This window comes from Halichoerus grypus, chromosome 3, assembly GCF_964656455.1.
Source record: "Halichoerus grypus chromosome 3, mHalGry1.hap1.1, whole genome shotgun sequence".
Classification (NCBI taxonomy): domain Eukaryota; kingdom Metazoa; phylum Chordata; class Mammalia; order Carnivora; family Phocidae; genus Halichoerus; species Halichoerus grypus.
In genome coordinates, this window is record NC_135714.1 from 142680724 (window position 1) to 142694720 (window position 13997).

The window sequence follows — 13997 nt, forward strand, 5'->3', positions numbered from 1 at the left end:
ACAGTGTGTTTTAGTCATACTTTTCTTGAACATTTTTTCCTCCAAAGCAAAAAATAATGATTTTAGCTTTGTTCCCTGTGTATACAATTTTAAATTATATTATTTGTAGAAGTTTAATCATTTATGTAGTTGATTACATTAATTATATTTTAAAACTACATTCTAACAGTCATAGGAGAGGGTTGTTTTCATTATTATAGTAAAATAAAAAAAAATTTAAAGTGTACAGTTCAGTAATGTTAAGTATATCCACATTGTGCAACCGGTCTCCAAAACTCTTTTCATCTTGCAAAACTGAAACTTTATACCCAAAACAACTCTCCTTTCTCCTCTACCCCCAACCCCTGGCAACCACTTTTCTACTTTCTGTCACTATGAATTTGACTACTCTAGATGCCTCATGTAAGTGGAATCATTCAGTTCTTGCCTTTTTGTGAATGGCTTATTTCACTCAGTGTAATATCCTCAAGGTTCATCCGTGTTGTGGCACATGAAAGGATCTCCTTCCTTTTTAAGGCTGAAGAACATTCCATTGCATGTATATTTGACATTTTGTTGATTCATCCATTGATGGACATTTGGATTGTTTCTACCTTTGATTATTGTGAATAATGCTGGTAGGACCAAGAAGGTACAAATATCTCTTTCAGACCCTGCTTTCAGTTTTTTAGATTTATACCCCAAAGTGGGATTGTTGAATCAAATGGAGAATTTTTCAATCTATTTTTAGTTTTTCACAGAGTACGGGAGAGCTTTTATTGAAATCATTGTCTAGAAAGTTTGGACTTTTCAGAGCTTTTTACAAATAACTAGGTAGATGTTTTTGTAATAGTTATTTGGAAATTTGATTATAAAATGAAGGCAAAGTATACGAATGAACCCTAAGTCTGGGCATGGTCCCTTCTTTTCGCCACAAATCTCTGCACTAGTTTGCAGTTTTAGAATGAGAGGCTATTGTAGGTTGCATTTAATTGATTTTAGTTCTTGCTAAATAAACATCACTCAGCTTTTCCATGCTTCTTTTCTAACCTGCTGGTAAAGGCATGAGCTCCACATAGTAATGAAATGTAATATTAATCCCTCTGGCTAATCTTTGTACTCATTCTTCCTTTTTTGTGTGTTTGAATCTACTTCCAATATCATTTAAATTTCAGTTTCCTAAAAACTGTTCAGAGCTTATTATCAGTTTCGTTGTGTTCTATATGTACATATTAGGTCTGTTTACATTACGATAAACTTGCCACATTTGTATATGGTTTATGCTCTGATTATCTTAAAGTCTGTAATAAATCAGCATCATCATTATCAAAATGTATTTATTATATGTGTAATTGTGCATGACATTGCATTCAGGTTCCAGATATGAACTGTGTCCATGCTGTAACTCAAGAAGAAACTGCTTTTTCTTTTTTTGTTTTTATAAATTATTGACTTTGGTGTTCTTTTTTCTCATGGAGCTTACTGGCAAAACACCAATGGACTTATCCACTTTTTTTTTTAACATTTTATTTATTTATTTGAGAGAGATAGAGAGAGCACAAACAGAGGGGAGGGGCAGAGGGAGAAGCAGACTCCCTGCCAAGCAGGGAGCCCAATGTGGGACTCGATCCCAGGACCCTGGGATCATGACCTGAGCTAAAGGCAGATGCTTAACTGACCGAGCCACCCAGGTGCCCGATTTACCATTTTTTAGCTTCAATCAGATTTATTTCTATCTATTCTGTATATTAATTTATGAAGTAATTGATATAGCTGGAGAAAATGTTACATAAATGCCATAATTAAAAGAACTCAAACTTTCATTTGTGTAGATGTAGTTGAAGAGGTATAATTATAATTAACACCAATAGATTCATTGTGCTCGCATTGTAATTAGATCTAATGCAGTTAAACTGAAAAATGTAAAGATCATTGAGGTCATTGATAATATATCTAGGAGTGTTGTAAAAGGACAATGCATTTCTAAATATCATAAATTCATATATATGAGGTACATTTTATTTTCTACACAGTTGAACAACTGTGGCATTTACTTTGTGAAAATACAGTATAAGTTTCTGTTGAGTTACCCCTAACACAAAATGCATGATATTTAATATGTAAGTAATTCATAATTCATAAATAGGTACCAGTAGAATTAATCTTAAAACTGGCCATTTTTGTGCATTTTATCCATGAAATATTTACACTTTATCATTTAAAATATTTAAACCTCTAATTTTTTACTAAGTAACCAGCAAATATACAGGTACTTTAAATTAAAATTTAAAGAGATCTATTATATACCTGTTAAAAGAACAGAGTGAGTTTTATGTACAGGGAAATATCCATTATCCTATTTCTTTTTAACCACTGAAGAAATACAGTTTTTTTGGTTTCGTTTTTGGTAGTGTCTATCTTGTTTACGTCCTTGTTAATATAGTAATTTTTTGAAAGCCATTATCTCCTCAAAATAATAATTAAAAAACCCTTTCTAATTAGCTGCCTTATTTTTTATTCTAGTATGGCTTATAATATAAACCAATTTTATTTTTCTTAGTTGACCTATGAAAAGCAGCTTCTTTCTTTATTGTGTATTCTCACTTCCTTTCTTCTTCTAATTCATTCTTTTTCCCTTTTCTTCCAAAATGATTCCTGAGTTAGGAGCAGTTCATTCTGTGCTGCTCAGGCAGGTGAGGAGAGCTTGCTGAGAGCTTTTGCTATTTTCTACAGTTTGTCACTAGTTCAGTGTTGCTTATTCTTTTATCAAGTCTATACCTGGAGAGTTTGGGATATTATTTTATGTGTCCCCTTGACCGAAGAAAGGCCTTTGGCCATCTGGACATGTTCTCATATTGATAGAGAGCTCTGATTTTGAAAGGAGTGTATTAAAGGCTGAGAGAAGACAACATATAATATAGCTGGTCAGATTGGCCTTGTCATCCCTGGTGACTAAGTTGTTAGTGTCACTGCTTGCTTTCCCAGGCCACCTCTCCATTTAAACAGCTGTAGTCTTAAAAATATGCTTTAAAAATGAGATACTTTTTATAGTGAACATTTTCCCATTCTTTCCCCAAATTCCACACACAAAGAGAATACATTTTTAGGAAAAAAACAAGATTTGTATATCAAACCCAATGAGTACCTACTGACGGTATAATCTAAAATGATAACCTTCACTTCCCCACTTCTCATACTTCTCATGTTGTTTCACTTTATATTTTTCCATAGAATTTATTGGTTGCTAATATTTTATGATTCATTATTTATCCTGTTTGCTATCCCTTTGCTCTCTATCCCTCGGTAGCATGTAAGGTCCAGGAGGGTGAGGCTCTTTGTTATTTTGCTAAAGGATGCACACCAAGCAGTGAGGAGAGTGCCTAGCATAGAATAGGCACTGAGTATTTGTTGAAGGAGTGAATGAATCCTGATTTGTGGTTGGGAAAAGGGAAGCAGGAAATGTAGTAATTAGTTCCGATCTAATCTGTCCTTCAAACTCTGTTGTTTTCTATTTGTCCTTATGCTATCTAATTTGAAGATTATCATTTGTAATGTATTGACAAATCATGAAATGGATTCTTCAAGGGGCGCCTGGGTGGCTCAGTCATTAAGCATCTGCCTTCAGCTCAGGTCATGATCCCAGGGTCCTGGGATCCAGCCCCACATCGGGCTCCCTGCTCCATGGGGAGCCTGCTTCTCCCTCTCCCACTCCCCCTGCTTGTGTTCCCTCTCTCACTGTCTCTCTCTCTCTGTCAAAAAATAAATAAATAAATAAAAAGAAATAGATTCTTGAACCAACTGTACCAGCAGTTTCGTCCATTCAGGTCATGGTTCCATGGAATGAATGTACTCTCTGACATTCATTTTTTTTTTTAAATAAAGAATTCCATAAATTAGTGAATTATATGTTGAATGTGAGTTGACAAGATGTGATACTTTTCACCGTTTATTAATTTTAGATGCCTGTGTTTTCTAGCTTTAAATATCTAATAAGTAGTTAACTTATTAAGAATTTGGGGCTAATGCCCATTTTCTGTGGGAAAAAAAGTAAGAATTTTATTTAGAAATTGTTTTATAATTTGAAAAAATTTGTAAATTTTGGTTTGTTGTTTTTAGAAGTTTGGAGCCAAAACATAGGTCCATGAACATGAAGTTCTTCATAAAGTTTTATAGCCCTGAGCTTTTATTTGCAATTAGTTGCTTAAAGAAAGAGATTGAGTTCTTGCAGGTTATATGGGTTAAGAGGAGTGTGTTGGGGTAAATGGGGTCACCTGAACAGCCATATTACCTTGAGAAAGGAATAGCCAGTGCTGATTCTACATAGGGTAGTCTATCTACAGCTATGCTGACTATGGGTAAAGAATTTCATAGACTAGGAAGTATGTAATTTTATATTATCAAATTTTCCTTTAAAAAGAGATTTAAAACTTTATTTATTTATTTATTTATTTATTTATTTTTTTTAAAGATTTTATTTATTTCACAGAGAGAGACATAGCGAGAGAGGGAACACAAGCAGGGGGAGTGGGAGAGGGAGAAGCAGGCTTCCTGCTGAGCAGGGAGCCCGATGTGGGGCTCGAACCCAGGACCCTGGGATCATGACCTGAGCTGAAGGCAGACACTTAACGACTGAGCCACCCAGGCGCCCCTTAGAGATTTAAAACTTTAAACAGTGCGATATTTATCAACAGAATTTGAATCAAGCTTCTCTGTGAATAAGATAACAGTTTTGTTGATGAACTATCAGCAATTTTTATGTTTCAGAACAAATTATACATTGCTTATAGAACATCTCGTCCAGATTTTTAATGATAATTTTAAGTTTGGATTTTTTTTAACTCTTTTTTCCAAAGGATTACTACTTGCATTCTAATTTTTTTTTAAAGGCAGTTAACTTCTGTTGATTGTGATGCATGTGGATGCATTGTTCCATAGATTTTTGTATCTCTCTCTGTCTACCAGAAAAATAGGCCCTTTATTCATGGGTGGTATAGATACTGCCATGCACACTCACAAGAAAAGCTCTCCTTTGGTGTAACTTGTTATATGACCCTGTCCGTACCATGGCACTGAGAACACATAATACTCTTTCTACAAAAATTGTTTTATCTATTAATTAGATGTATCTTCCCATATTTTTATTGTTGCAGATTGAAAGACATGACAACTGTGCCTATGACTACCTAGAAGTTCGAGATGGAACCAGTGAAAATAGCCCTTTGATAGGGCGTTTCTGTGGATATGATAAACCTGAAGATATCAGATCTACCTCCAATACCTTGTGGATGAAATTTGTTTCTGATGGAACTGTGAACAAGGCAGGGTTTGCTGCCAATTTCTTTAAAGGTAATTTGAAGTAATTTAAAGTGTGAGATTTTCTTTGTTAGGGATAAATGTGATATTTACCATTAAGTTAAGAGAGAACTACAGTAAAGTTATACTGGAAGTTAAGAATGCACTGTGCATAAGGGATATTTGAATGATTTTTGATGGTAAAAGGTTATTGGTAAAATACTGGAATTTGGAACTTTGTAGCACAGGGTAAGAACTCCATTAGGATATCCTACCAGCCATTTTTATGAAATACTCAAAAAGGCAAAATCCAGAAAGGGAATTTAGACAGGGAGAAAACATTTGGAATATAATAAACATAAGATTCGTAACCAGAAGAAGTCATTCATCAATTTATTTCCAGGTGACAGCATTTCTAAACCACCTTATAGAGAATAATGTTCCACCACATTGGAAATAATGTATGGCCTCCTTAGCAGAATATTCTTATACCTAAAATGCCTTTTTGACAAAGAATTATTATTGATCAGCTTTAATTTTAAATTACATAACCAAATTTTAGTATATTTTCATGTCCCATATTTGGTGTGCATTGCTGAGGTAAAAAGAACCATTTTATTTATTTATTTTTAAAGGTTTATTTATTTATTTGAGAGAGAGAGAGAGAGAGAGGGTATGGAGGGAAGAGAGCGAGAGTCTCAAGTAGACTCCATGCTGAGCATGGAACCCGATGCAGGGCTTGATCTCAGGACCCTTAGCCAACTGCACCACACAGGCACCCCAAAAGAAAGCCATTTTAGTACAAATAACATCAAATTTGCATTTAGAAAATTCATAGGCACTTAACATTAAGTGTGTCATTGTAAAATAAGACTATGGACTCTGAGAAACAAACTGAGGGTTCTAGAGGGGAGGGGGTGGGGGATGGGTTAGCCTGGTGATGGGTATTAAAGAGGGCACGTACTGAATGGAGCACTGGGTGTTATACGCAAACAATGAATCATGGAACACTACATCAAAAACTAATGATGTAATGTATGGTGATTAACATAACATAATAAAAAAAAACTCTTTTATGGGGAGAGAAAACAGAATTTTCTCTACACTGATTTTTATAGAATAAATGATGGATTTAGTTGTGTATGTCAAAATTTACTGTGATTAATAGCCCAACACTTTCGTTATTTAAAGAACAGTATAATGGATTTTCCCTGAGAATTACTTAGGTATTCACCATATGATTTGAAAGGCAGAGAACCCTGGTACTTTTACTAGATGCATTTGAAATATTTATTAAAATGTACATCTACATGCATTAGTTCTGTAGTATTTTATAGTAGTAGGAACATACCATCAAGAGTCCCCTCTGTGATGCTTATATATTTGGTTATTAAAAATATTTGGAGTTTGGCCAGTGCAGAATTTCTCCAGAGAATATTGTTTGCTATTTTCTCAACTCACACTAGGTTATTCATGGGGATTGAGATTAGGGAATACATTGTCATATATGTTGTTCTTTAATAGCATATATTTTTCATACATATTTATTTTTCATATATACTTTTTATGTTTCCATATATAATAAAATAGTGTGTGTATTTACAAAATATGGAATTTTTATATTTCCTGGGTCAATATGTCTATATAAAAAATACTGAATACTTTAAATTTAAGGAGGTCCAGTAGGTTTCAGAATTTTCTTTCAATTTATATTCACCATAAGCTGTTTCTTAATAATGGCATTTCTTTAAAAACATTTTTCAGGATATCTAGCAAACTATACTATGAAATCAACAAGTGAAGCTGTTTTTTCAATAAGTTTTTCTATTTTATTCTAGACATTCTCTATGTTGTAAGAATTCCCTTGACCTTAAAATTAGAAAAAAAAGAAACCTCACATACCTGTCAGAGATAAGATGATCTTCAGTTGGCATTGCTATTAAGTTTTTAGTCCTTCTCTTGGTTCTTATACGATTCTTAGATTGAAGTGACATGAATTCTGGTATGCCATCTATCAAGGGCTTGCAAATCAATCATTCCTGCTACTTTGTTGAAGAAATCAGTTGTCTTTGTTTCATCCAGAGTTATTAAGTGTCATATTTTCAGAAAATTTTACAGCTTAGTATGTAAAACACAATACTCTATCTGGTTGTTCTCTACCCCTCTCGCCATCTTTGTAGAGGAAGATGAGTGTGCCAAACCTGACCGGGGAGCCTGTGAGCAGCGATGTCTGAACACACTGGGCAGTTATCAGTGTGCGTGTGAGCCCGGCTATGAGCTGGGACCTGACAAGAGGAGCTGTGAAGGTAGGGTCGCATCTGCACGTGGAGCTCCCTGCATGAACCTGCACCCCTCAGCCCCCCACCCCCACCACCAATGCCCCATTCTTCTTTCTTTAATACCTCTCATTCTCTTTCCCTCTGTCTGCCTCTGTCCTTTCCTTTCCTCTACAGTAACCTCTTTCCTCAACTGATAAGACTCAGTTTGTAGTCATAGTTCACATGAAACCTTGCCTGGGAGCTTGTTATAGAATCAGTCATTTCCTCCTTTGGTTACCAGGCCACCTTGTTTATTATATCTATATTTCTATGCATTTCTCCCCCCCTTTTGCTCTCTCTATAATCTATATCATCTCTCTCTATATTTCTATTTTTATCTCTGTCTAGATCTAGATTTTTACCCATCCATCCATCATTTATTTTTACCTTTTCTTAGTATAGTTTATGGGTACGTCTCCCTTACTAAAGTACAGAATCCTGAATCTGAATTATTTTTGCACCTCTAGCTTCTAGCACAAACGTAAAGCAGGAGCTAAATGTGTTTTATTAATAAATGATTCATAAACAAAGAGATTTTGCTATGTTTTCTCCATTTCCTCTGCACATTCTAAGATGATATTTCTTGAAAATGTTTTGTTACCATGTCTTATGATCTCTTCCTTCAGAATTTAAAGCTGCTTCTTTTTTTCCCCCTCAATTCCCCTGCTCCACTCTATTTCAGGCCCCATACTTAAGTTACAAAATAAATGGACTGATCTTCCTTCCTCTGTTCTATTCCTCCTTTACTCATAACTCTCTCAACATATCTGCCAAAATCATCTTCGTAGAACTTGTAGCAGTTTAACATTACTTATAGTTATGTATTTATTAAGTTTACTTTTGGTGGTTCCCACAAAAATGTAAATGTAAGCTCCCTGAAAATGAGCACCTTGTTCTCTACTGTATCTGTGATACAGGACATAACGGTGGCAAAGGTGGCAGACTTATTTGCTTAATGAATAAATGCCATACCCTTAACTGACCTACATAAAAAAGTCAGAGACTCTATGATTCTTCTTAAAAGTTTAAACTTTTCTCTTTGGCAAAAGTCTCCATTATATCTATTAAACTACTAATCTGCTCTCTGTACTAGAATAAAATAGCCACAGTTATGAAGGCAATGTAGTATCTTTATAACAGAGAACATTGTATATACCAGACAATAATAAAGTAGCATGGTGATTAGTTCTGTGCAGTGCCTAAAAATAATTATTTTACTTTATAATAATTCACCAAAAAGTGGTAAATGTGAAAATACAGGTCGTTTTTACAATACATTTATAAATACAGTAATGTACATACATATATAGATACACACACACACACACACATACACGCACATATATATACACAAAGGCAGTTAAAATTAAGAGACCAGTTACTTTAGGTAACTCTCGACTCCCTAGGAATTAATTACAAACCTTGTACAATATAGGTTCTCTTTCCTTAACTTGCTTTGGATACCCTTATTTTGCTAATTTCATTAACAATAAGGAAGAGAAGTAACATTTTAAATAGTACCCCTTTTAAATAGATCATTCAAAAGGGAAAGAAAACATTTGTTAAATGGAGTTTTCGAATAATAAAATGACCTATTTACTCTAGTTTATTTTGCTTACTAGCTCAGGTAACTCCAAGAGTTGCTTATCTTGGGGAAAAAGAATTTGAAGAAATAAGCAGTTAATTTTGGTCTCACTACATTGGACTATATTGTGCTTTATGCTTACCTTTCTATTAATTCTCATAACAACCATATGGTGTAGATATTATTATACCCATTTAAAAGATAAGACAACTGACACCGGTTTTCTTTATATTGCTTCTCCAACTTTAAAGTGATCTGAAATGCTACACCCATAATTTGCTTGGGTCCAAAGCTATGAATTAATACCTTATGAATGGGATTAGATAATTAAAATAGTTGTACTAAAAACTAAGGAACAGTGACTTCAGCTTTCTAGATTTTGAAAAATTTGGAAGATGGTTGAAATTTAATGCTGAGATATTTGGTTATCAATGGAAAGGTGCTAAGAAGGGGATGACTCTGTTAGGGGAAAACCTTGTCACTTTCTTTCCTTCTAGCGGCTTGTGGCGGACTTCTTACCAAGCTTAATGGCACCATAACCACTCCAGGCTGGCCCAAGGAGTATCCTCCTAATAAAAACTGCGTGTGGCAGGTGGTTGCACCAACCCAATACAGAATTTCTATGAAGTTTGAGTTTTTTGAATTGGAGGGCAATGAAGTAAGTGAATAATAAATACAATTTTTTCTATTGTGTTTTGGGAACCTCTGAAGACAAACTGGTAAACGGAAGGAAGGGAGGAAGGAAGGATGGAAGGAAGGAAGGAAGGGAGGGAGGGAGGGAGGAAGGAAGGAAGGAAGAATGGATTGATTTCAGTAGCACAATCATATAGATGTTACACTCTTTCTTTGCTGTACTGTTCATTTCTACAACTGCTTGTAATTCCTGTTGGCATTGGATGATATTTTAGACTATTTCTGGGAGATTGAAAATTACCCAGAAAGAGTTTTACTTAGTGTATTAATATACAGCAATTTCTTGATTTATGAAAGAACTATGAAAAAATTAGGGTTAGCTTCATGTCACATAGACTTTTCTAAAAAAAATCAATTAGTCGGTCAAAATTCCAAATCCACTGGTTGAGTCATAACAAAAATAGCCACTTAGGAGAGAACCTGGTATATTTTTAATCTCAACAAAGATGCATTTAATTGACACTATCTTTCCTTTATAAAATATAACTTATTATAATGAAGGTCCAGTTTTCTGCCAGGTGGCCACATTTAAACAAGTGAAATCATTTATTTGAGAATTCCTATGAGCTAGTGCACACACAAAATTCAAATGGAATGTCAAGCCTAGAAATGAGAACTTTCAGAACTGTGTCCTTTGTATGATTGGTCAACATTGGCTTAATTTCAGTTTTGTTTGAGCTTTCCTACTTTCTTTTCTTTTCTTATTCTAATTTCCATATCCTTTCTTCCAATGACTTCTGTGCTTATTTTAAAATGAACATGATTTAAAACTTCTAAGTATGATAAAATTAACTCAAAAATTATTTTGTCTCTGATATATATCTGTTGAACACTTGTAAAAAAGTGAAAAAACAGAAATATAATATATCTATGCTCCTGATCAATAATTGTTGGTAATATTTGTGAATTTTATACCATTATGTTGTGTCTGTATATGAATCTTTGCTTATTCCCCCCCCTACTTTTCTTTACCTCTTTTTAATGACTTTTTTTTTTCCTCTTAATTCTGCCTATCATAGTCAAGGCACTTATGTGCATTTTTTTTAGTGCTACTAATGGCTTTGAGGTAAAAAGAAATTGCTGACTTTTGTGTTTCCTTAAAGGAAATTAAAGTCTAAAATGTGACCAACTTATATATTTCAGAGAATTATACAATTTTAGAGCTCAGTGGACCTTTTGAGATTCTCCTTATATCATGTGTTAAGTTTTATGATGGCAAAAACTGCAATTTATGTTTCTAACATACTTTGCCCACATGAAACACCATTTTCCTTTAATAATTACCTGAAATTTAGAGAAATATTGAAATGAAGAAAATATTTTTATAGCATTTTTAGAAAAGTTTTCATAGGAGCAAACTTTTTTGAATATGGTAATCTCCCTACCAGTTCTGTGATTTGACATGAACTTGGTGTTGAATGACTTCTACTCTCTCCATTTTCCCTAAAGCAATCAGCTGTGACTGATATGACATTTTGATTCATTAGCTGATAGATGTTACTAGGAAGGCTGGAAGTTTATATTCAGGAGGAAGAAGGGTAGATGGTTTTAAATAAATGGGTCATTGTATTCTGAAAGCATTTTCCCATGGTGGTGGTCTTTTTTCCTGGGAGGATCCTTGACAAACTCTCTAACATATCCCAAGTTTCTTAAACTTAGAATGATGTGAAAGGCTGTTACAAAATTCTGTGTATTTTTGTGGTTTGATGTCTTAGTTACTTAAAATAAAGGTATGAGCAAAAACTTGACTTATAGATTACTGGGTTAAGTTAAAGCTTCATTGTTTTAGTTATTATATTGATATTCAAAAAGAAAGATGACGTCAAACAACGTTAACCTCGGTAACATTCTCCTACCCTATGTCAGAGCTCTCTCTAAATAGATGTTGCAGCTGTAACAAAGTGGATAGAAGACCTTTTAAAAATTTTTCCTAGCAACATTTTGCTTATTTATCACCTAATTAATATCACAAGAACCAGTAATTTGGGTTGACATATTGCAAAGTACAGCTCATACCCCAGGGTTCAATCATATGCATTGTTAAACCTTGCTAATTACACATTTATGTAATAAGGTCATTCATGCAAGATGTATTCTTTAGAATGTACCTTTTTGGAACTTTAGAAAAGTGTATTATGAAAACATCTGTTAGAGGCCGTAAAATTGCTGAAGAATACCTGGCATTCACTTAGCTTCTTCCATTTTGGCGTTGTTAGTGCATTACATTTAAATCAGAATGAGTCTATTTCATTGTAGTGTAGATTCCCCTCTCCATTCCACCACATAGAGTTTTTATTTGTTTGCAATCCTGCAGCATAGCTCCAGAGTAGTTTTATAGCACCTGGCAGCTCCAAGAAATTAAGAAATACCTATTTGTTTGATAAATTTGAAAGGCAAAGTATCCTTTTTACTGTATCCTCCAGTGTCTGTCTCCTTTGAAATTTCCTAAGGGTGCTCTTCTGTTTAGAACATAGTATTTCTGGGAGGCAGCACCAGACCAAGCCAAACTCCATGCTATTTTCACTGAACTGCCACATACGATAAGTATAATTTTGGACAAGTTATTTAGAAATTTCTGAACCTCAGTTTTCTCATCTTTACCATAGAAAAGAACGTTTCCATTGTTAATGGTTGTTTCATAGACTAAATGTATCAATTTCCTGTCATTATGGTCAGCATTAAATAAGACAGTACATGACAAGTTCTTTCACAGTTCCTAGTGAAAATTTAAACATTAGTTTTTTTTTTAAAGTCAGCAAATACTGTTCTTCTTGTAAACATCAGCATCATCATCTCGACAAATATGCATCTCGGTTCTCCTAAACTCTATTTTTTGGAAAAGATATATGCTGTAAATACATGTAAACAAGCACACATTGGTATATACATCTCTTGGAAATATTCAGAGCAAGATTCTCTAATCTATTTTTCATGCCATATGCCTCATATTTGGACTCTTTCCCTGATTTTTTTTTCTTCACCTATTAATTCCGGTTTGACTACCAGAGGAGTAAAGAGGGAAAAAACAGGATAAATTTTTCAAAAATAAATGTCAATCATCTGATACTTTAAAATCTGGTGGCTCTCATAACCATGTCTTTTCTAGGTTTGCAAATACGATTATGTGGAGATTTGGAGTGGTCTTTCCTCTGAGTCTAAGTTGCATGGCAAATTTTGTGGCGCCGAAGTGCCTGACGTGATCACATCTCAGTTCAACAATATGAGAATTGAATTCAGATCTGACAATACTGTATCCAAGAAGGGCTTCAAGGCACATTTCTTCTCAGGTATCAGTATTCACATGCTGCATGTGCGTATCGTGGACTTTGAAGGTGGATTGGCTTTCATTGTTATCTACTCTTCATAGTTTTCTGTAAATATAACTTGGAGGGACATAGAATGCATGCACATTTATCCTAGGTCTAACAATACTTTTACTTATAATTAGAATATTAATAATTGGGGACCTGATGAAATATAACTCTCAAACACTTAATAAAATCAAATATTATAAAAGCTAGTACAAATAACACAAAATTATTACAATAATATTTTCATACAGTGACTTATAAGTGTATTGTGGTAATGATACTAGACTTCCAAAAAGTGGCAGGCTGTTTCAAAATGATTTATCTTTTTTTTTGGAATACCTGATCTGATTTTAGCAACGTATTTTTTTATTCTTATTATCTAGCAAATATTTCTTATTCCTCTTATGATTATATTTTCATTTATTGATAAGCCGATATTAAAATCATACTTTGCCTCATCACTATAGAAAGGATTATAGTATGAAACCTACGTATATGGAAATTACAATTCTACTAAAAATAATAGATTATCAGGTACATTAAGCAGTTGACACTTCTGTTTGGAATTTAATATTTAGTTTAACCAACTCATAGTAAAATTTCCCTTGGCTAGAGCTGAAATTTGATAAAATGTCCCCCAAATTTAAAGAAATATGTGAAAACACCAGTGAAATTCCTTTATTTTCCCAATTTTGGAATCATACCTTACTTATAAAGATATTATTCTGAAACTTCAAAACCAGACAAAATTACAATAAACCTTAGTATAGCAATCTGCCTTTCAGACTGGCAGGCAATTTAAAGCAACTGAATTCCAAT

General features: G+C 33.8%; 1 protein-coding gene across 1 annotated transcript in view; it reads left to right on the forward strand.

The window, feature by feature from the left end:
* The window catches only part of TLL1 (tolloid like 1), a 209546-nt gene that overhangs the window by 159436 nt on the left and 36113 nt on the right, over positions 1 to 13997 (forward strand). Inside the window, exons 13-16 of the mRNA XM_078069414.1 lie at positions 5130 to 5325; positions 7452 to 7577; positions 9672 to 9832; positions 12974 to 13154. Of these exons, the coding sequence (XP_077925540.1) occupies positions 5130 to 5325; positions 7452 to 7577; positions 9672 to 9832; positions 12974 to 13154 (664 nt within the window). The remainder of the gene's footprint in view (positions 1 to 5129; positions 5326 to 7451; positions 7578 to 9671; positions 9833 to 12973; positions 13155 to 13997) is intronic.